The sequence below is a fragment of the Protopterus annectens genome, chromosome 2.part1, assembly GCF_019279795.1.
Source record: "Protopterus annectens isolate FY-2018-M chromosome 2.part1, PAN1.0, whole genome shotgun sequence".
NCBI classification, from domain to species: Eukaryota; Metazoa; Chordata; order Ceratodontiformes; family Protopteridae; genus Protopterus; species Protopterus annectens.
In genome coordinates, this window is record NC_056729.1 from 1,234,922,275 (window position 1) to 1,234,944,989 (window position 22,715).

The 22,715-nt window shown below is 42.9% G+C and overlaps 1 protein-coding gene across 1 annotated transcript in view; it reads right to left on the reverse strand.

The window, feature by feature from the left end:
- Positions 1-2,070: 2,070 nt before the first annotated feature.
- Positions 2,071-22,715, reverse strand: part of SLC49A4 (solute carrier family 49 member 4) — an 838,329-nt gene continuing 817,684 nt past the window's right edge. The window contains exon 9 of the mRNA XM_044062768.1: positions 2,071-3,578. Coding sequence (XP_043918703.1) covers positions 3,463-3,578 — 116 coding nt within the window. The 3' untranslated portion in view covers positions 2,071-3,462. The remainder of the gene's footprint in view (positions 3,579-22,715) is intronic.

Consider the following 22,715-nt stretch of genomic DNA (forward strand, 5'->3'; position numbering starts at 1 on the left):
GAGGTATTTGCTTCCCACAAGAAATACAATTATTAACTTTTTCTGACATTGGTAAAAAGCAAGAAAAAAGTTTCCCCAACGGGGTACTTAGCTTTATTGAAGACTTTGGTTCTGAAACTCAAACGCGAATATTTCAGTAGTCGGCTGACCGGCACTTGCAAAATACTTCTGCTTCGGGCACCGCACGGCAAGAAAGACTGGAGAAAATGGCGTCGGCTGCATGTTCTATACCCCTGACGACCTGACGTCATGGAAGAGAAGACAGCAACAGACACAGGACCCAAGACTTCAGCATTCAGGCCGACTGAGGGCAACCTGCCAGCAGATTACCCAAATGTAATGACTGCAGCAGTGAAACACGAAGAACATCTGTGATTCAATATGCCAACTCAACCTTGATCTGGCCAGCCTTATCCCTCAACAACCTTCAAACCATCACCTAAGACTCCTTCATATCTGTAGAAACCTGGCTAACCAACTCCCAGCTCCCAGCTTACACTAAATCCTAACAAAACAAAACTACTGCTCTTCTGCCCAACCAAGAATAGCTCTCCCTCTGTAATCTTCCCCATTCTTCTCCAATAACAAAACCATGATCACGTTAACTGTCCATACCAAAATGCTAGCGGTTGTTATTGACAATAACCTAAACCTAGAATTCGATATCCACATTGAACAACCATCAAAAAAGTTCACAATAAACTTGGCCTCCTATACAGAAATAACCATTTCTAACTAATAATGCAAAAGTCACAATTGCCAGGATGCATCTTATATCAACTCTCCTATATGCATCCCCAATCTTAACCAACCTACGTAAAACAGACCTTGCCAAACTTGAAGCTAGTTATAATAAAGTCTCCAAATTCGCCACCAATGCATCTTACAAGAGATATCATTTTCAAGCCCTCAAGCAACTCAAATGGCTTGAACTCCCTCAGCCCCTACCATTTTAATCAACTAACATTAGCTCTTAAAATCCTTCACCACCCAGAAAACACCCCAGCCCTCAAAGACTTCATTCAACTCTACTCTGTTTCAAAATCCCTTCTCTCTAGTAAAAAACTTCTTTTACAAGTCACCAAAGCAAAAAAACCCAGCAGGCGAATCCCTTTTCTCCAATTATACTTCCAAGCTTTGGAACGGACTACCAAACTCACTAGTTACCATTCCCTCAATAACATAGTTTAAAAAGCTCCTAAAAACCCACCTTGCAAACTCCTGGCTCTGTTTCTGTACCTCCCCAGGATAGGCCACTCCCATTCCCTACTCTCTTTAATCACCTTCTAACCCTCCTTCCTTAACCATAAAGGACCACGTGAGTAGCACTGAATGAGTGCACATAACCCTTGTAAAGAGTTATGACTCACTACATCTGTCAAGCTAGATATCCCTACTTACTCAAATGCTGTCATTGTCTTAATTTCTGTGACCTTGGAATCTAACTACAATTACCCTGAATGTATTATATTCAACTGTTGATATCTTACATACTGTTTTACTGTTACAATGTACACTTTTACTACCTTCTTGTTATTAAGCTACTTTATTAATGTTATAATGTACATTTTTGCTACCTTCTTCTTCTTATGTTTACTTTATTACTTGGAGCTTTTCTCCCCAGGCCTCCATTCCATTGAAAAAGGACATGGGTCCACCTGGACTTTCCCAGTAAACAAATGTAAAATAAAATAAATACACACACACACATGATAATATATAGATATATATATATATAGATATATATATATATATGTATAGTGAAATGAGTGAAATGTTAATAAAGCCCTTGAAATTGGAAAAAAAGCAATATCTATAATCCTGCATGAACCTTGAAGTGAAGAGAAAAATAAAAGATGAGTTGGCTTCAACACTATAAACTGAAGATACAGCTGGAAAGCACGCAGTATGTTTTGCAAGCAGTAATGATTTATGATGCTGCTGACAAGTTATTTGTCTTATCAGTTCAGCATTTTCCTTCACATATGATGAATGGCTGCTTTACAGATAAAACACTCAGTTGTGAAGGGCTGGCATTTCAGAAATGATCTAAACTGGAGTCAGTGATAGTTAATTTCTCACAACAAAGATTTATTGAAACAAACAAATTAAAAAAAAAAAATCAGACATCAGCAAAAGAGCCAAGTTACCAGCACTGGAAGACTGCAGTTGAAAGACATGGCTCCATGTTCTGGAGTGATTAATCTGTCAGTGTATAAAGTAACTAAAGACACCATTTAGAGCAGGACCATGACTTTCTTGTCATAGTCATGTTAGGGAAACCATGAACATGCAGGAAATGCAACACACATCTTGAATTTTCACAGCAAAATACAAGATTTAATGTCTGTCATAGTATCACCAAAACAGAAACATGCATGCACGTACGCACATGAGTGCACACCACACACACACTCAAACACGTACGCACTCACATCACTCACTCTGTGCATGTACAGTTGGCAAGAGCCATCTTAGTTTAGCCCACTCCAGACCTAAAAACATCAATAGAGCAGATGAGTAGAAAGCACAAAGTGTTAAAACATTCTGCCTGAATATACACAGCACATGTTCAAGAGTTTTAATGTTACAGTGTCAATCATACAACAGTCAAATCTAATGTTAGCTAAGGGTGGTGCAACAATTAAGCTTAAGAGCTAATAGGTGCCAAGTGTATTCTATACACAATCATCTGTCCGATAATTATAACCGTTGCCACATCCTGCTGCTTTCAAATGCTGTGTCCTTCTGATAAAAGCTCAGTATGTACTGCAGATAACAGCAGTTGATTCCAGTGCTATGTTTGCATTAGCATGACAAAAATATTCCACAGTGCATCCACAAGGTTTCTTCAGCTGAGTGTGCACATTTGAATACCACAAATGCCCAATGACAAGAATCATTACTACGAGACCTTAAATTCAGAGTCTGATGACAAGATTTGTGCTGAAATGTAAGCAGACTCCAAAGAAAAGCGATCTCATATGTGCTTTTCAAGGTATGTGTAAACTTGAAGGGGCAAATAAGTCATACCATTAGCTTATATTCCCTAGGTAGAATGACTAGGAAAAGTGACTTCTACATGAATGTACATTCAATATTTTTTTTTTACCATATAAGCCCACCATGGTCTAAAACCCGCACCTCAAAGCACGACAGAAAAACTAATCGTTCTTTGAGTTTTTTTTTAAATCTACATTTTTCAATAAATAAGTGGAATGTGTTTGCTTAATCTGATAGAATATTTCAAGAGTTCGTTAAATTTAAAACCTAAAGACAGTCTTCCCCTAACTGAGATCCACTGAAAAGTTTCTGACCCTTTTCCAGGACTTTCAGCTAAGAGCTTCCACAGTCCAGCAGACTCTAATTCTCTTTCAAACTGTGCAATTCTGAGCAAGTGTGCAGTAAATAAAAAAACAAATTCCAGTCTTTATAAAAGATCCCATGATCACATAAACATCATCAAACAGACACAAAAACATCCACGTAGAGTCTATCGTAAGATTCCTTGAAGCACAGAACTAGGAAAAGACTGAAGAAACACGACCCTGTGAGACACCAGTTCATCCAGGAAACATCTGCAAAACAACACATTAATACCATTAACTGTTACAAATTATGTAAAACACTTGCCGTAGTTCAGCAACAGATGGTTCGAGTCACATGTACCCATGTCAGTAAAAGGGTTCTTAAAGACAAGAATGGAAAATTTCTTGAAGCAAAGAATAAGGAACAACTAGAGAAACATGATCCTGTGAGTCACCAGTTCATGCAATGCTGATGACATCCGTGGTCCAGCAATATATAATTATCCAATTTGCTAAAATAGTAAATATCCCCTGCTGAACTTCAGCATTTTATGGAGCATTTTACCATTAGTAGTACACAATTTTAACCAGGCTTTTCTATGATGTCTGTACCAAAATGTTTTACTAAGTTTTTAACTGGATGAAAGTGGTTACAGAAAGCAAGCAGATAAGGAGGGTGCCCTGAATTCTTAAATAACATGACTTTAAATTGTTAAAACACACAGCAACAAGCAGCTAATGACTTTCAAGTGAAACATAATGCTGTACCTTTCATTACTTATTGTCAAGGGAAAGTGATACTTGTGTTTTAACAATAATTATACAATAACAGTTCATTAGTAATCAAAAACAAGCACAATGAATGGACAGCCCAACCAGCAAGCCTGTTGAAATTCGAGCATATACCAATGGAGAAAACCCAGCTGCTGAAGTACCACTGAGTGGTCAGACTTTTCTATTGGCATACACTGGAGGGCACACCAAAATACGAGAATAATTGGGTACTTTCTGCAAAACTAAAACAGAAACATACCAGATTTTCTTTATATTTCTGTGCTGCCCTGTAAATGTCTATTTTTCAACAGTTACAAAAAAATTTAAAAACAACAGAGATTCTGTTTTCTCCATATCTTCTCTAGCACCAATGTACTGTGCAAGCTTGGGAACGCAAGTTCCATACGCATGTGCATTACATCAGAATAGCGAAGAAAACACAGAAGAAGACTGCAGTCCCCTTATACAATCACATTATTTAAGAAAGTTATATAATTTCTTTTCTAATAACGCCATTTTATAAAAAAATAATAATAATCCACTCCTGTTTATGGGTATATCAGGATTTACCCACAGTTTGCTTTGTATCATCACTTGGCCTTCGCTCTCATGATCAAACCACATCAACCGTGTGTAAATTCTGATATACTCAAGGACATTTGTGGATTACTGCTTTAACAGTTGTTGGCTTTCAGTGGAAGTACATCTCTATTAGTGCTAAGACAAAATTATATATAGAGATCTAGAAAACACACACACACTGCATGTCATCAAACTATTGTTTAAGTCAAGGAATGTCATGTGGAAGTTACTGATTCCCATGTTAACGTTTCCAAAAGATGTTTGAGAGTTAAAAAGAATTGCTTTGCAGATCTGCCTAGCACTGTATTTGTGTATGTGTATACACATGCACAAACACATACAGATATATACGTGCATGTGTGCGTTTACATGTGGATGTGTGTGTGTGATATACATGAATAAAAAGAAATGTGGACATCTCTGTGAATTTCCTCGTTTAATCTCCATTATGGATCAGACTTAAAGGTAAGCACAGAATCAGAACAAGATTCCCCACACACCTCACTTCCCCTTGACACACAAGGAAGCTTAAACTACAGCTCAGGTAGTGAGCCTAAGTGCTTGTTATAGATGCTGGCAACATTTACCAAGTATAAATTCAATATATAGAATTTCATTATGATACATGAGAACCATAATGATAACACATTGTTGTCTCTGTGTTTGCAGTCTACAGATATTATGTGCCAGTGAGATGCATATTTTTTTAGAATAAGACTGCAATTCTTGCACAGTATGCAGACTACAGGCAAAAGTGCAAAGTGTTTACTGCCTTTGAAAGCTGACAAGGCACTTAGCAAGCACTAACAGACAAACAGCAGCATAACTCACAAACTGTTTAAGAATTCTAGACAAATGTTAAAATAATAGGGTGCTATGGATCAAAATCAGGGGCAGTTTATAAATACTGCACTAACTTACTTAAAAAGTTAATAGAACAATAGGTTTTGCTTCAACATGAATGTTCAAAACAGTAAGCGGTATTAAGTCTAATGCCTCATTTTTAGAATTAGGAAAGAAAAATTACAGTTGTGTACACTTACCATAAATGTAGATGTTCAAGTGTATTCACTATTGCAGTCATCACATTTGGTTTATCCTTGGCAGGGTAGCCTTCGGCCGGCCCGAATACCAGAGACTTAATATTTCTGCATCGGTTGCTATCGCTTGAAGACTGACGTCAGGTTATCAGTTGTATAAAGTAAGGCGCCCGACGCCATTACATCAGTTTTTCTTGCTCTAATCTGTCAGGATCCCCCAAAGTAGGAGGCCAGGTTTTGGTGGAAGAACCCCACCAGTGCAAAATAAATACCAATATGTCATTTGTAAGGAAAGGAGAACAATAAGGTAGAAAGGTAATAAAAGGGGATGGAGGGAGAGAAACCAGGACTGCAACAGTGAATAAACTCGAACATCTACATTTATGATACGTGTACACAACTGTACTATGTTCTTCGTGTTTCACTATTGCAGTCATCACATTTGGGTAGATTCCTAAAGCTGAGGAAGAAGGTGGAGGCAGTCAAGGAACTTAGGGGCTGGCTAGGATGCCCTGCAAGACTGCAGATGTAAACCCTGCCCTGGATTTGGAGAAGAGAAGCAGGTGGTAATGCTTGGTAAAAGTGTGAACAGATGTCCAGGTGGCAGCCTCCAGGATGTTCCTAGTGGGGACTCCTCTGAGGAAAGCTGCAGAGGTGGAGGCTGCTCTGGTGGAGTGTGTCCTGACCGCCTTGGGGGAGGCTTTCCATGGTGTTTGTAGCAGAAATGGATGCAGTGTGCTATCCATTTGGAAATGGTTTGCTTGGAGATGGCTTTGCCTTCTGCCCCTGTAGCAAAGCTAACCAACAATTGATCAGACTTTCTGAAGGATTTAGTCCTGTCCAGATAGAATTTGAGCTGTCTGTGCACATCTAGAGAGTGAATAATCCTTTCCCCCTTGTTCTGGGGATTAGATAAAAAGGTGGACAAATGAATGGATTGGTTGAGAGCCACAACGGACACCACCTTGGGCATGAAGGATAGGCTAGTTCTGAGGGATCCCCTCTCAGCATGGAAGATGATGAAGGGTTCCACAGCCATGAGTGCTTGCAGAGACTCTTCTGGCTGAAGTGATGGCCAGAAGGAATGCTGTCTTCCAGGAGTGAAATTTTAGCTCTGCAGAATAAGATAGTTCAAAAGGGGGCAGGGTGAGCTTTTCCAAGACAAAGTTAAGGTCCCAAGTTGGTGTTGGTGCCCTACTTGGGGGTGTCAATTTGCTACCCCTTGGTGGAACCGTTTGATCAAAGGGTGTGAGAAAAGGGGCTGCTCAGCGGGAAAATGAGCAGAAATTGCAGAGGCATACATTTTTATAGAGGAGAAAGACAGACCACCATGTAGTAGGTCAGCTAAGTAATCCAGGATGAGAGGGATGGAGGGCTGTACCATATTGGCTTCCTTAGCCTGGATCTAGGTGCAGAACCTTTTCCATTTATCTGCATAGGACATTCTGGTGCTAGGACGTCTGGCCTCATAGATAACATCCAGAACCTGTTTACTGAGGATGGCTGATCAGTTCGGTGTTAGGGAACAAGTCAAGCTGCCAACCTGAGTGTCTGCAATGGGGGATGCATGAGTTCCCCTTCCCTCTGGGTCAGGAGGTTTGGAATCTGAGGAAGACGCCATGGAGGTAGCTGGGACAGGCTGCGCAGCAAGGGGTACCAGTGTTGTCGGGGCCAGTCTGGAGCTATAAGAATGGTCCTACGTTTTTCCTCCCTTATTTTGAGCAATACCCTGGGGATGAGAGGTAGGGGAGGAAAGGCATAAACCGATAGCTTGACCCTTGGGAAGGACAGGGCATCCACTTTCCAAGCCATGCAATGATGCTCCCTGGTGCAGAATTTGCTGAGCTGACGGTTGGTGTGGGAGGTAAAGAGGTCGACCTTTGGGGTTCCCCATTTCTGTGTTATTAGAGTGAGAGTACTTCTGTTGAGTTGCCACTTGTGTGGGTCCAGAAGATTTCTGCTTAATTGGTCTGCCAGAGAGTTGACAGAGCCTGGTAGAAATTGTGCTAACAGGTGTAGTTGCATGGAAGAAGCTGTGTGCCAAAGGGTCATGGCCAGCCTGCATAGAGGGTAGGAGTGAGTCCCTCCCTGCTTGTTGATGTACCACATCACAGTGGTTTCTGTTTTAATCAGGAGAACCCCTGGAGACAGAAGGGGTTTGAAAGCTACCAAGGCATGCTGCACAGCCATAATTTCTTTTGACTGATGTGCACAGGGATTTGCTGTGGGCTCCATTGGCCCTGTATGCACTTGCTGTCCAGGTGTGCCCCCCAAGTGTAATCTGATGCATCTGTGGTGAGGGCTGGGTGGTGGGGGGTGGAGGTGGAGAGAAAGGCAGTCTCCTTGTTGTGCGAGCATGCTGTTGCCCACCAAAGGAAATCTCTTCTGAGGCAAGGAATTATAGGTAGGATAGTTTCCAGGTCTTGAGAGTGTTGACATCAAAGGCTCTTTAGGTACCACTGAAGTTTCCGCATATGCAGTGTGGCAAATGGAATCAGTAGTATGCAAGATGCCATGAACACCAGAGCTTGCAGGATCTTCCTTGCAGATAGCTGGGGCATGATCACTAGTTGAGAGAAGTAGACTGTCAGGAAATTATGTTTCTCTGGTGTAAGGTTTGCCATCTGGGATGCTGTGTCCAGACTTGCTCCCAGGAAGATAATCCTTTGGGTGGGAACCTGTTTGGATTTCTTTTCACTGATTGTGTACCCTAGGAGGTTAGTAGGGTCTTTACAAAGGCCAGGTGCTTGAGCAGCTTTTCCTGGCTGTCTGCCTGAATAAGGCAGTCATCTAAGTATGGATAAATTTGAATATTTCTTCATCTGCAAAAGGCAATGGCCGGAGCCAGACATTTTCTGAAAACTCTGGGAGCAGCAGATAAGCCAAAGGGAAGTGCAGAGAACTGAAAGTGTTGAGATCCTGCTCTGAAGCAGAGATATTTCCTGCATGATTCCCTGATAGGAATGTGGAGGTAGACCTCTTTTAGATTTAGGATGGCTAGCCAAGCTTCCTTGGAGAGCATGGGTAGCAGCTGCTGGAGGGTGAGCATTTTGAATTTTGGGATCACCAGGAAGGTGTTTAGAAAGGATAGATTGAGGATGGGCCACCAGGTGCCCTCTTTTCTGGGCACCAGAAAAAGTCTGGAGTAGAAGTCTTGGCACATCTTTTCTACAGGAACGTGTTCTTTTGCCCAAATAGAGAACAGGGAAAGGATTTGATTTTGTGCCTCTGCCCACTGATTCGGTGGTAGATCTGGGAACCCTTTTGGGGTTGGAAGGGTGTGGAAGGAAAATTTGTATTCCTGAGACACAATGTTCAGAACTCATTGTTCCTTGGTAATGGTGACCCAGGTGCTTGAGTGAAAGGAGAGTTTTCCTACTAGGGGTAGGTGAAGGTGGGCAGAGGGAGGGGGTGGCGGAGGTGAGTCATTGTGAGTTCTTACCATAAGGGGGTGGCTTAGAACTTCCTGGTTTTGAAGTGGAGGTAGTCCACCGCTTAGATCTCTGCATTCCCAGGGGCTGCTGTCTGGGGGGGGGGGTTGTTTCCACGGGGCCTAGGCTGGGCCAGATTACTAGGAGCAGAAAAGGACCAGTGTTTGGATGGAGAATGCCTGCTGAACCTAGGTGGCTGGAACTGCAACAAATCTTAACTGTTTGCATAGATTTTGCTTTTTCTTCCATCTTTTTTAAGACCTCTTTTGCACTAATGACAAATAAGTTATCTTTGTGCAAGGGGGCATCCAAAAATTTAGATTTGACATGGTCTGGCAGGGGTTGTTCCTTAAGCCAAGCATGCCTTCTAATGACAGAACCAGTGACTGCTGCCCTGCAAGAAGCTTCCAGGGTGTCAAAAAGTACAGTTGTGTACACTTACCATAAATGTAGATGTTCGAGTGTTTTCACTGTTGCAGTCATTACATTTGGGTAATCTGCTGGCAGGTTGCCCTCAGTCGGCCTGAATAACAAAGTCTTGGGTCCTGCATCGGTTGCTGTCTCCTCTTCCATGACGTCAGGTCGTCAGGGTATAAAACATGCAGCCGACGCCATTTTAATCAGTTTTTCTTGCCCCAGATGTCAGGTGCCCCCCAAATGGGGAGCAAAAATATATATATAAATAAACTGTAAATATGTAAATGCACCTTAGAAACATAAAATTTACCTTCAACTAAAAGCAAATACACCACAAAGGCTTTTGAGTATAGTGAAGGAAAGAAAAGGTATAGAATGGGGGATGGCGGGTGGGTAACCTGGACTGCAACAGTGAATATACTCGAACATCTACATTTATGGTAAGTGTACACAACTGTACTATGTTCTTCGTGCTTCACTGTTGCAATCATTACATTTGGGTAGAATCCCTAAGCTATGGGTGGGAGGATGGAACTAAACAGCATTAGGAGCAGCTATAAGGTCCTGCATGACTGCAGTGGCAAAGCCTGCCCTGGATTTAGAGAAGAGAGGTAAATTATAATGCTTTGTGAAGGTATGAACAGAGCTCCAAGTAGCAGCTTCTAGAATGTCTCTGGTTGGGACCCCTCTGAGAAAAGCTGCTGAAGTAGAGGCAGCCCTGGTGGAATGGGATCTGATTCCCTTGGGCACAGGTTTACCATGGTGCAAATAGCAGAAACGAATGCAGTGGCTTATCCATTTAGAAATCGTCTGCTTTGATATAGCCTTCCTCTCTGATCCTGCAGCAAATGCTTCCAGTAGCTGCTCAGACTTTCTTAGATATTTTGTCCTGTTTAAGTAGAATCTTAGTTGTCTGTGTACATCCAATGAATGCAGAATCCGCTCCCCCTTGTTCTGTGGATTTGGGAAAAATGTTGGCAGGTGAATGGTCTGGTTAAGAGCCACACTGGATACCACCTTAGGCATAAAAGAAGGATTGGTCCTGAGGGCCACCCTGTTCGGGTAAAATATGATGAAAGGCTCCTCTGCCATGAGAGCCTGTAGTTCTGAAACCCTTCTTGCTGAAGTGACTGCCAAAAGAAAAGCTGTCTTCCAAGATAGAAATTTTATATCTGCAGTAGCTGCTGGCTCAAAAGGAGGCAGGGTGAGTTTTTCCAGCACAAATTTGAGGTCCCATGCAGGAGTTGGTGCTCTCCTGGGAGGCCTTAAGTTTTTGGCCCCTCTGAGATACTGTTTAAGCAGTAGATGAGAAAAGAGGGGAGGCTCTGTGTTGTAATGAGCAGAGATGGCAGAGGCATGGATTTTTATTGAAGAAAAAGATAGGCCCTTGTCAAAGCATCTCAGTTAAGTATTGTAAAATTTGAGGAATATTGGGGTTTGCTGTGTCTATTCCTTGTGCTTGGTTCCAAGCACAGAAACTCTTCTATTTATCAGCATAAGATTTTCTAGTACTAGGCCTTCTGGCTTCCAAAATGACATCCATCACAGATTTACTGAGAGATGTGGTTTGAATAATTAGTTGATTAACCATGCTGCAAGATTCAGAGTTTGGAGCTGAGTGTGCAGAATTTGATAGTTCTGCTGAGACAGTAGATGAGGTGTTTGAGGCAAGTACCACAGAGGAAGGTGTGACATACATTCCTTAGAAGTGGGTACCAGTGCTGGCGAGGCCAGTCCGGAGCAATTATGATCATTTTTGGTTTTTCCTGTCTGACTTTTAGTAAGACCTTGGAGAGTAGAGGCAGAGGGGGAAAGGCATAAACTGATAGTTTTTTCCAGCTGAAGGATAGAGCATCCACTTTCCATGCTTTTTTTGTGATGAGCTGAAGGATAGAGCATCCACTTTCCATGCTTTTTTTGTGATGAGTTCTTGTGTAGAATTTGTCCAACTGATAGTTTTGGGGAGAGGCAAATAGATCTATGTCTGGGCTCCCCCATTTCTGTGTTAACATGAAGAAGATTTGTGGATCCAGTTTCCATTCATGCGGGTCCATAAGATTTCTGCTTAGGTCGTCTGCCAGAGTATTTTGCTTTCCTGGCAGGAATTGAGCTTGAATATGTATTCGGTAAGTCAAGGCTGTGTTCCACAAGGCCATGGCTAGTCTGCAAAGGGGGTAGGAATGTGTACCCCCCTGCTTGTTTATGTACCACATAACTGTGGTGTTGTCCGTCTTTATCAGTAATTGTCCTGGATGAACTAAGTCCTTGAAGGCTGCCAGAGCAGCATTTCTTTCTGGTTGATATGCAGATGCAGTTGGTTTGGGCTCCATTTGCCCTGAATGCATCTCCCTGCCAGGTGGGCCCCCCAAGCAAAGTCTGATGCGTCTGTAGTTAGGGTTTGGGTGGCAGGGGGTAGTGTGAATGACAGTCACTTGTTTTGGTGACATGTTTCTGCCCACCAAAGAAACTCCTGTTGTAGGCAGGGAATGAAAGGAATCATTGTTTCCAGGCTGTGACAATGTTGACTCCATAAACTTTTTAGGTACCACTGAAGTCTCCTCATATGCAGTCTCGAATATGGAATTAGTAGACTGCAGGATGCCATGAACCCCAAAGCCTGCAGAATTTGTCTTGCAGATAACTGGGTTTTTGTTGCCATTTGTTTGAAATAAGTTGTCAATTGCCTTTGCTTGTCTGGCGTGAGGTAAGCCATCTGGGCAATTGTATTCAAGCTTGCACCCAGGAATGTAATTATTTGAGAGGGTACCAGTTGTGATTTCTTTTTGTTTATGGTGTACCCTAGGCATGCTAGAAGCCTTTTTACAAATGCCAGATGTTAAAGCAGAGTGTCCTTGTCCTCTGCTTGATTGAGACAATCGTCCAGATAAGGATAGATTTGAATGTTTCTTTGTCTGCAGAATGCAATTACTGGTGCCAGGCACTTTGTAAAGACCCTGGGCGTAGTAGATAAGCCAAAGGGCAGTGCAGAGAATTGGTAATGCAAAAAACCTGCTTTGAAGCGGAGGTATCTTCTGTATGATTCCCTTATTGGGATATGCAGGTATGCCTCTTTTAAGTCTAGAGTTACTAACTAAGCATTCTTGCCTAGCATAGGCAGTAGCTGTTGTAAAGTCAGCATTCTGAATTTTGGAATGTCCAGGAATGTGTTTAGAATCGATAAGTCCAGTATTGGACACCATGAATTGTAATTTCTGGGTACCAGGAAAAGTCTTGAATAAAATCCTTGTCCTTTTTCCTTTTCTGGTACCGGTTGAATAGCCCCCATATCCATGAGGGACATGACTTGTTTCTGGGCCTCTGCCCACTGGTTTTGTGGCAGATCCGGCCATCCGTTTGGAATTGGCAAAGTATGGAAATGAAATCTGTACCCCTGGGATACTATGTTTAATACCCACTTGTCCTGGGTAATTAACTGCCAGTTTTGAGCATGAAGTGCTAGTTTTCCCCCCCAAGGGGGCTGCCAAAAGATAAGTGCTTGGAGATGGTAGAGGAAAGTCATTGAGACTGCTTACTGTAGGGTTGTGCTTTGTTTCCTCCAGATTTGGAGGTGGAGGCACCCCATTGCTTTGACCTGTAAGAACCCTGTGATTGATATCTGGAGCCTTTTGAGTGCCTGGGTTGGCCCTGAGTGGCTTTGTTGGACACAGGAAAGGACCAATTTTTAGTAGGCCAGTGTCTACTGAACCTGGGTGGCTGCACTAGCAAGAAATCTTTTACAGTTTGCATAGATTTAGCTTTGTCTTCCATTTTCTTTAATACCTCTTCTGCCTTATTACCAAACAGAGCATCATGCTGCAAAGGGGCATCCAACACTTTAGCTTTAACATGATCCAGCAGATTTTGCTCCTTGAGCCAGGCATGCCTTCTAATCACAGATCCAATAACGGCGGCCCTACAAGAGGCCTCCAAGGAATCAAAACCACACTGCAAAGTATGCTTTCCAACCTGTTCTGCTGAATGCAATAAATCCTGTAACTCTTTATTATCCACACAATCAGAAATCAACATCATTTTCTGCTTCAGTAAGCCCATAACATGCTGTTGATATTTACGCATATGAAACTGGCAGTTTAAAGCCCTGATTGCCAAGGTTGCAGATGTTTAAACCTTCTTACCACATCTATCCAGCGCCCTGGAATCTCTACCAGAAGGGGTAGGATTTTTGGCTGTAGAAGCCTTAACACTCTTGGGACCCTGAGAAATAGTTTCAGGATCAGCAGCAGGATTTTTGAAAAGAAATTTGTGGGAGTCAGAAACCCTGTAATATCTGTCTGGCTTACTAGGAGCCGGAGGCAGGGAATCAGGAGCCATGCTTGATTCTGAGAACACATCATCAACAATGTCTACTACAGCTGGTATTGCCAAAGGCCTATGCTGAGGAAGAAGAAGGAAATCCCTAAGCCTCTTTTTTGATTCAGAGAAGTCCTGAATCTCCCAGTGAAAATGTTCCCTTAAAGTATGCAAATTATCTCCAAAAGAGTAATCCTCAGGAGGAGATGCAGATGGGATGGATTCCTCTGTATCAGAATCCTCATAGGGTGGAATAGAAAATTCCTGATCAGAAGAGGAATCAGAAGAAACGGAAACCTGATCTGAAGATTCATAGCCATTGCCTTGCCAAGGCCTCTTAGCAGGGGGGATCATCTGTTTTTTAGGCATAGGGGCCTGAGCATGTGGCTCATGCATCGGCTTTTTAGACACAGAAGTTGTTTTTGACCTAGTTTTTGTTGCTGGCGTCAGTTTAATGTAAAAATGTTGAGGCCTGAAAACACCCTCAGTAGCCGGTGCCTGTTCAGCGGTTCCAGACCCATCCAAGGGAGAGACATCCGCGGGTTCAATACTTTGCGAATCTCGTGGCATACCGGACTCTGAATGGGTCTCGGTAGAGTCCTGCGACTCAAAAGTAGCGGGTATCAGGGGCTGTGAAAGCACCTTTCTGAGTACCGGTGACTGGCTTAGGAGAAGCTTCATCATCGGTTTTGGACCTTGACGGTCTGTCTCTGTCTTTTTCCTTGCGTTTTTTTATGAACTCCGGTAGTCGGATTGCTAATCGACAACATTTTAGGGTAGTTAAATCTTGAACCAAAATATTTAGAAGCAAAAATATACCGATGCTTAATACTGCATTGGTTAAATTTAACACAAAACTGACAGCAAAGCAAGGTGTGATCAGGGCCTAGGCAAGGAATACAGTACAAATGAAAATCCTTATGAGGTATTTGCTTCCCACAAGTAATGCAATTATTAACTTTTACTGACATCGGTAAGGAGGAAGAAAAAGTTTCCACAATGGGATACTTAGCTTTAGTTTGAAGACTTCGGTTCTGAAACTCGAATACGAAAATTTCAGGAGTTGGCCGACCGGCACTTGCAAAATGCTTCTGCTTCGGGCACCGCGCAGCAAGAAAGACTGATTAAAATGGTGTCGGCTGCATGTTTTATACCCCTGACGACATGACGTCAAGGAAGAGGAGACAGCAACCGACGCAGGACCCAAGAATTTGTTATTCAGGCCAACTGAGAGCAACTTGCCAGCAGATTACCCAAATGTAATGACTGCAACAGTGAAACACGAAGAATATCCACAGTGCAAGATGTGTTTAGTTACTTGACTTGCAGAATGCATGAACGCTTGTAAATCTTTAGATTCTCCCCAAGCAGGAAGGGAAGACAATTTTTGTTTAAGGAGTTCGAAGGTATGTTGCTGAAATTTCAGCATATGGAACTGACAATTTAATGCCCTGATAGCAAGAGTAGCGGAGGTGTATACTTTTTTACTCCATCTGTCCAATGCTCGGGAATCCCTGTCTGAGGGGGTGGGATTCTTAGCAGAGGTTGCTTTAATCCCTTTTGGCCCTTGAGAAATGACCTCAGGGTCTGCTACTGGATTTATGAAAAGATATTTGTGTTAGACAGGGACTCTATAGTACCTGTCTGGTTTACTGGGAGCAGGAGGTAGGGCATCAGGAGTCCAGCTGGATTTGAGGAAAACATCCTCCACAACATCAAGGACTGGGGGACAGCCAAGGGTCTGTGTTGTGGAAGATCTAAGAATTCCGTGAGTCTCTTTTTAGACTGAGGGTAGTCCTGACTCTCCCATTGGAAATGCTCCCTTAAAGTATGCAGGGTTTCCCCAAAGGAAAAATCCTCTGGAGGAGAGGCTGAAGAAATGGAATCCTTTGCATCTGAATCCTCATAAGTGGAGAGGGGTTGCATGTCTTCATACTCAGATGCATCAGATTCATCTGACTTGTTCAGCCAAAACTACAGGGGACAAATCTCTTTCCCTTTTATAGGGGGTAGCTCGGCTTCCCTTGATCAGCATGATAAGGTCTTCTGCCATTTTTATCATTTGAGACTGAGGCAAGGAAGCAGGCGCCTGAGAGTGGGTCGTTGGTTTCTTGGGTGTGGTTCGTACCCTGGGCCTAAGAAACTCAGTTGTTTTTGAAAGAATGGTAGTCGCGAAAGAAGATGTCAGTTTGTGTCGAGATTCGGTAGTGTGAAGGACTTCCTCAGAAGCCGGTGCCTGCTCAGTGGCTGTAGACCCATCCAAGGTAGAGATGACCGCAGGATCCTTAGTCAAAGAAGAATTTTGCAGCATACCGGACTCCGAAAGGGTCTCGGTAACGGCCTGCGAATTAACTGAAGTGGGCATCAGGGGCTGCGAAAGCGCCTCACTGAGGACAGAAGAACTGATGACTAGCTTAACGGAAGCGTCGTCGGTAGGTTTGGACCTGTGCGGTCTGTCTCTGTATCTTTACGTTTTATCAGAAGATCTGCTGTCGGATGGCTTACCAAAGCCAAATCAGAATTTGAGGACTGTAAGCGAAAATATCTGGCTAAAAAAAGGGCCCGACGACAGACAGTTCTGGCATTGAAAAAAGCACAGAAGCGGCAATGAGGAACGTCGTGGTCTGGGCCTAAACAAGTGATGCAGTAAGATTGTAAGTCTCAGTGTGGTATTTGCTTTCCACAGGCGAGACAATTATTAACTGTTTCTGATATTGGTTAATGCAAGAAAAAAGGATCCCAATGGGGTACTTCACTTTAGAAGACTTCAACTTCAATTCGGTAGACGAAAATTTAGGAAGCGGCCGACCGGCACTCGTGCAAACTGCTTCTGCTTTGGGCTCCATGGCTAGAAAGACTTATGTAATGTCTCGGCTGCCCTACTTTATACTACTGATGATCTGATGTCAGTCTTCAAGCGACAGCAATCGACACAGAAATACTAAGTCTCTGGTATTCGGGCCGGATGAGGGCTACCCTGGCAGGGATGAACCAAATGTGATGACTGCAACAGTGAAACATGAAGAACATCAGAGAGATGGACAGTTTGGCTTAAACTAAACTGAGATACCACTTAGGCATAAAGGGATTAGTTCTCATGGAAACCCTGTCCCTGTGGAAAATAAGGTAGGGTTGATTCACCATAACAGTTTGCAACTCAGATACATTTCTTGTAGAGGTCAGAGCAACCAGTAAAATGGTTTTCTGTGTTAAGAACCTCAACTCCACAGGTTAGCTGGTTCAAATGGAGCAAGTGTTAGCTTCGCTAACACAAAATTAAGAGCCAATGGAATTCATGTTGATCTATCAATGTGGTTTTAATGAACGCAAATAAATCATAACTAGTTTGCAGAAACTACCTTCAACGAACATTGAAACAATGCTCCCCATATTTATTTATTTATTTTTTACAGTTTGATGACCGGGATAGTCCACTGGGCCTGGAAGAGCCTGTTTTCAGTGGAGACCCGGCGAGAAAAGCTCCACGTGATACAGACAATTTTACAATAGTTATACAAAAATAAATAAAGTAGTAGAACAGTGAAAAATACAGAGATAATATACAATTTGTTAAAAAATGACATAACATTTCAAGTCCTAGGTAATGACTTACAAAAGTGAGATTCATGTAGTCTAAACATATTAAAAGCACAGGCATTTCAGATGAAAAAAACATCTAAGTAAAACCTTTATGTACAGATAAAAACAAGCTTTTTTTTAAAGTTAGAAATGTGTGGAGAGGACAGAGAGAAGAGGGTGAGGTGGGGAAGGTAAAAGGTGGTATATAGTGGAGAAAGGGAGTGGGTTGGAGGGAAGTTTATGAGGTATAGGGTAGGAGAGGAAGTAGAGGCATAGGGTAAGAGAGCACAGTGATAGAAGGTTGAGGTATATAGTGCATGGGAGATGGTGTTAAAGAGTTTATGTGGTAGGGGTATAGGAACATTCCCACTTTGAAAGGAGGTGAGATTGGAGAAGCATTTTGAAGTTTGAGTGGCTCTGAGTATTTCGAAGGGTGGTAGGGAGAGAATTCCAGAGTTTAGCTAGGGAGCAGGATAATAGTAGGTGGCCAGAGGGTCAACGAGGCTTATATATGTTTAGAGGATTGTGGTTTTCTGATCTTAGAGAGCGGTTGGGAATGTAGGGGGTCAAAGAGGTGGACAGAGAAGGACAACTAGAAGGTTTGAATATGAGCTTGTGAGCAGCAGTAAGTCTAAGGAGTTTGAGGTAGTTAGGAAGTTCCAGCCATTTCAGGGAATGGAGAGAGACAGTGATGCGATGAGTTTCTGGAGCTGGTGGCAAATTTGGAGATCATATTGTAACAGGCTTCCAACTTGGCCTGTAAGCCTAGCTGAAGATTAGTGAATAGGGGGGCGCCGTACATAAGAGAGGGAAGAAGTTAAGTAGATGTAAGGGTGTGTCTGGTGGAGGGGGAAAGGTAATGATTGTGTCTATACAGGAGACCTAGCTTTTGGTGATTTTTTTTTTAATATTAGTTTGGATATGGATGTCAAATTTTAGATTTTCATCAAGTATGACACAGGGCAGTTTGGTATGTGATACTATTTCTATGGGGATGTTATTCTGAGCAGTCACTGTAAAAGAGTTTTTGTCTATATTGGTGTTTTAGCATGAGGAGAAGATCATTAACTTTGTTTTACTGGCATTTCAGGCGAGGTGATTACTACGCATCCATGACTCGGCATTAGAGAAGGCTAACTGAATTTTGAGAAGTAGGTCAGAGGGGGTGTTTTCTTTGCGTTTCATGAAATCGCCTTCGACAGACTGACATGCTCCCGATCCCAAGGAGGGGCCACTGGTTTTCTTGGGGGTCTCTTATGCAAAACCATCTTAAACACATTTTAACACGAGAATACTCCATGGGCAGGCATGCAGAAATGGCTGATAAATAAACCTTGACAAAGGAGTAAGAAAGGTCATAAGACAGTAACTCACAAATAATGTAAAATCCCCTGCTTACACTTATCAAGGATATCAGAACTTGTCAGATATTTGGGATGCATGGCTAGGCTTGAAAAGGATCCTGTGGTTGTTAGCCTAGTAAACACCCATGAACCTATGAACAACTAGCCCTGAATGGGTGCTGGTTATGCTGTTGGAACCAACTAGAAAATCTTTTCCTTTTGCTAATGTATAATTTGCTAGCAAGAGGCTTTCTTGCCTCAATTAGTACCTGCTCAGTAAACAGGTGCCTAAAGGGAATTAAGATCCTATCACCCATCCAGGCAGTCAACAGAAGTTTATTGGGGTCAGGGTGTATCAACATAGTACAGATGTGTAACTACCATAAATGTAGATGTTCGAGTGTATTCACTGTTGCAGTCATTACAGTTGGGTTATCCTGCTGGCAGGCTACCCGCAGTCGGCCTGAATTCCAAAGTCCTGGTCCGGCATCAGTTGCTGTCGCCTCCTCCCTGACGTCAGTGCGCCAGGGGTATAAATGATGCAGCCGACGCCATTTTCTTCAGTTTTTCTTGCCCCAGATGTCAGGTGCCCCCAAAAGGGTAGGCTAATTTATGCCAATAAATATGCATGCAGTAAAGTAAACATCCCCTTCATCTACAAGCAAATACACCACATAGGTTGCATAGAATAGAGAAGTACAGATAAGTCCCAGCAAAGGAAAGGGGGGTGGTGGGTGGATAACCTGGACTGCAACAGTGAATACACTCGAACATCTACATTTATGGTAGGTACACAACTGTACTATGTTCGTGTTTCACTGTTGCAGTCATTACAATTGGGTTGAATCCCAAAGCTAAGGTTGGGAGGCTGGGGCAAAATAGGATTAGGAGAGGCTATGAGGCCCTGCAGAACTGCAGTGGCAAAGCCTGCCCTGGATTTAGAGTAGAGAGGTAAGTGATAATGCTTTGTAAAAGTGTGCACTGAACTCCAAGTTGCAGCCTCTAAGATGTCTTTGGTTGGTACTCCTCTGAGGATAGCTGCTGAAGTGGCTGCTGCTCTGGTTGAATGTGGCCTAATGCCCTTAGGCACTGATTTGCCATGCTGTGAATAGCAGAAACGAATACAGTAGCCTATCCACTTGGAAATAGTCTGCTTTGAAATAGCCTTTCTTTGAGATCCTGCAGCATATGCCACTAGAAGTTGTTCAGTCTTTCTGAAAGCTTTGGTTCTGTCCAAGTAGAAGCGTAGCTGTCTGTGAATGTCCAAAGAATGCAGAAGTCTCTCATCCTTATTCTGTGGGTTTGGATAAAGAGTAGGCAAATGAATTGTTTGGTTCAGGGCCACACTGGACACTACCTTAGGCATAAATGTCGGGTTTGTCCTCAGAGAAACCATGTCAGGATGGAAAATGATGAAAGGTTCCACAGCCATGAGTGCCTGTAACTCTGAGACTCATCTTGCAGAGGTTATTTCTAGGAGCAGAGCTGTTTTCCAGGATAAGAATTTTATATCAGCTGTAGAGCCTGGCTCAAAAGGAGGCCAAGACACAATTGAGGTCCCATGCAGGTATTGGTGCTCTCCTTGGGGGTGTTATGTTTTTGGCTCCTCTGAGGTACTGCCTTAGTAATGGATGAGAAAAAATAGGTGGTTCGGATCTGCCTCTGGGGCGTCTGTATCTGCCTCTTTGTGGCCTGTCTGACACTGGAAAGGACCAATTCTTTGTAGGCAAGTTCCTGCTAAATCTGGGAGGCTGTACCTGTAAGAAATCATTGACTGTTTGCATAGATTTAGCTTTGTCCTCCATTTTCTTCAACACCTCTTCTGCTTTAGCACCAAACAAGGTATCATGCTGTAATGGAGCATCTAATAATTTTGCTTTAACATGATCAGGCAGATTCTGTTCCTTTAACCAAGCATGCCTCCTAATGACAGAACCCGTTAACAGCGGCCCTGCAGGAGGCCTCCAGAGGATCAAAACCACATTGCACAGTATGCTTTCCCACTTGTTCAGCTGCATGCAATAAATCCTGCATTTCTTTGTTTTCTGTGCATTCAGAATTTATCATCATTTTCTGTTTAAGTAGTGACATAAGATATTGCTGATATTTAAGCATATAAAACTGACAATTTAAAGCCCTTACAGCCAAGGTAGCAGAAGTGTAAATCTTTTTCCCCCATCTGTCCAGGGCCCTTGAATCCCTATCAGAGCGGATAGGGTTTTTTGCAGTGGAAGCCTTGACCTCTTTGAGACCCTGAGAGATAGTTTCTGGGTCAGCAGCAGGGTTTTTATAAAGAAATGTATGTGAATCTGGAACCCTGTAGTATCTGTCTGGCTTAACAGGAGCTGGTGGTAGAGAGTCAGGAGTTAGACGGGACTCTGAAAATACATCATCTACAACGTCTAAAACAGGAGGAATAGCAAGGGGCCTGTGCTGAAGCAGTAAAAGAAAATCTCTGAGCCTTTTCTTAGATTCTGAGTAATCTTGGCTCTCCCAGTGGAAGTGCTCCCTCATAGTATGCAGTGTCTCCCCAAAAGAATAATCCTCAGGAGGGGAGGTTGAAGGGATAGATTCTTCAGCATTAGAATCCTCAAAGGGAGGAAGAGAGTATTCCTGTTCAGAAGAGGAATCAGAGGAAATGGAAACCTGATCTGAAGATTCATATTCTGTCTCTTGCCTAGGCCTCTTATCAGGAGGGGGATGGGAACCCCTGATCAACGTAATTAGGTCTTCGGCCATTTTAAGCATCTGTTTTTTAGGCATGGAGGCCTCTCCAGGGGAATGTTGTACTTGTTTCTTTGTCTTTAGAGGTGCTTTACTCTTTACCTTTGAAGCTGAAGTCGTTTTCACATATAACTGTGTAGGTCTGAAAACACCCTCAGAAGCCGATGCCTGCTCAGCGGCTCTGGACCCATCTGAGGGAATAATTTCCGAGGATCTAATACCTTGAGTTTCCAGTGGCCTAGTCAGCTCCATGTGGCAGTCGGAAGCAGCCTGTGGCTCTGAGGTAGCGGACGTCAGGGGCTGCGAAAGTGCCTCACTGAGAACCGGCGACTGGCTTACCTGAAGCCTCGTCGTCGGTTTTGGACCTCGGATACCTGTCCTTTTCTTTTTCTTTGCACTTTTTATAGATTCCAGTAGTCGGCTGTTCCGACGGCATTATATAATTAAATCTTCTGCCAAAATAATGAAATGCAAAATCGTACCGACGCTTAATAGTGTGTTGGTTAAATCTAGCACAAAACCGACAACTAGCAACATCGTGGTCAGGGCCTAGGCAAGGAATACAGTAAGAATGAAAATCCTTATGAGGTATTTGCTTCCCACAAGAAATACAATTATTAACTTTTTCTGACATCGGTCTGGAGCAAGAAAAAAGTTTCCCCAACAGGGTACTTAGCTTTAATGAAGACTTCGGATCTGAAATTCGAACTTGAAAATCTCAGGAGTCGGCCGACCAGCACTTGCGAACTGCTTTTGCTTCGGGCACCACGCGGCAAGAAAGACTGAAGAAAATGGCGTCGGCTGCATCTTTTACACCCCTGGTGCACTGACGTCAGGGAGGAGGCGACAGCAACTGACACCGGACCAGGACTTTGGAATTGCCTGCCAGCAGAATAACCCAATTGTAATGACTGCAACAGTGAAACACGATGAACATCCCTAATCTTGCGAGAGTAGATCCAGTCTGTGAGAAAGCTTATGGTAATTGCCCCTGGCCATTTCTAAAAGAAGGGAAAACACTGCTGCATCAGCCAGAAGAGAGTCACCACAATGATCTTAGGGGATTCCTTCTGAATATTCAGACGTACCCTGGATTACTGCAGAAAGTACAAAATTCAGAAATTTTTAGTTTTATGTGCTGTATATAAACCAATACATGGAGGAAGTTTAAAACACTTAACTGAGTTACAAGAAATGAAATGGATC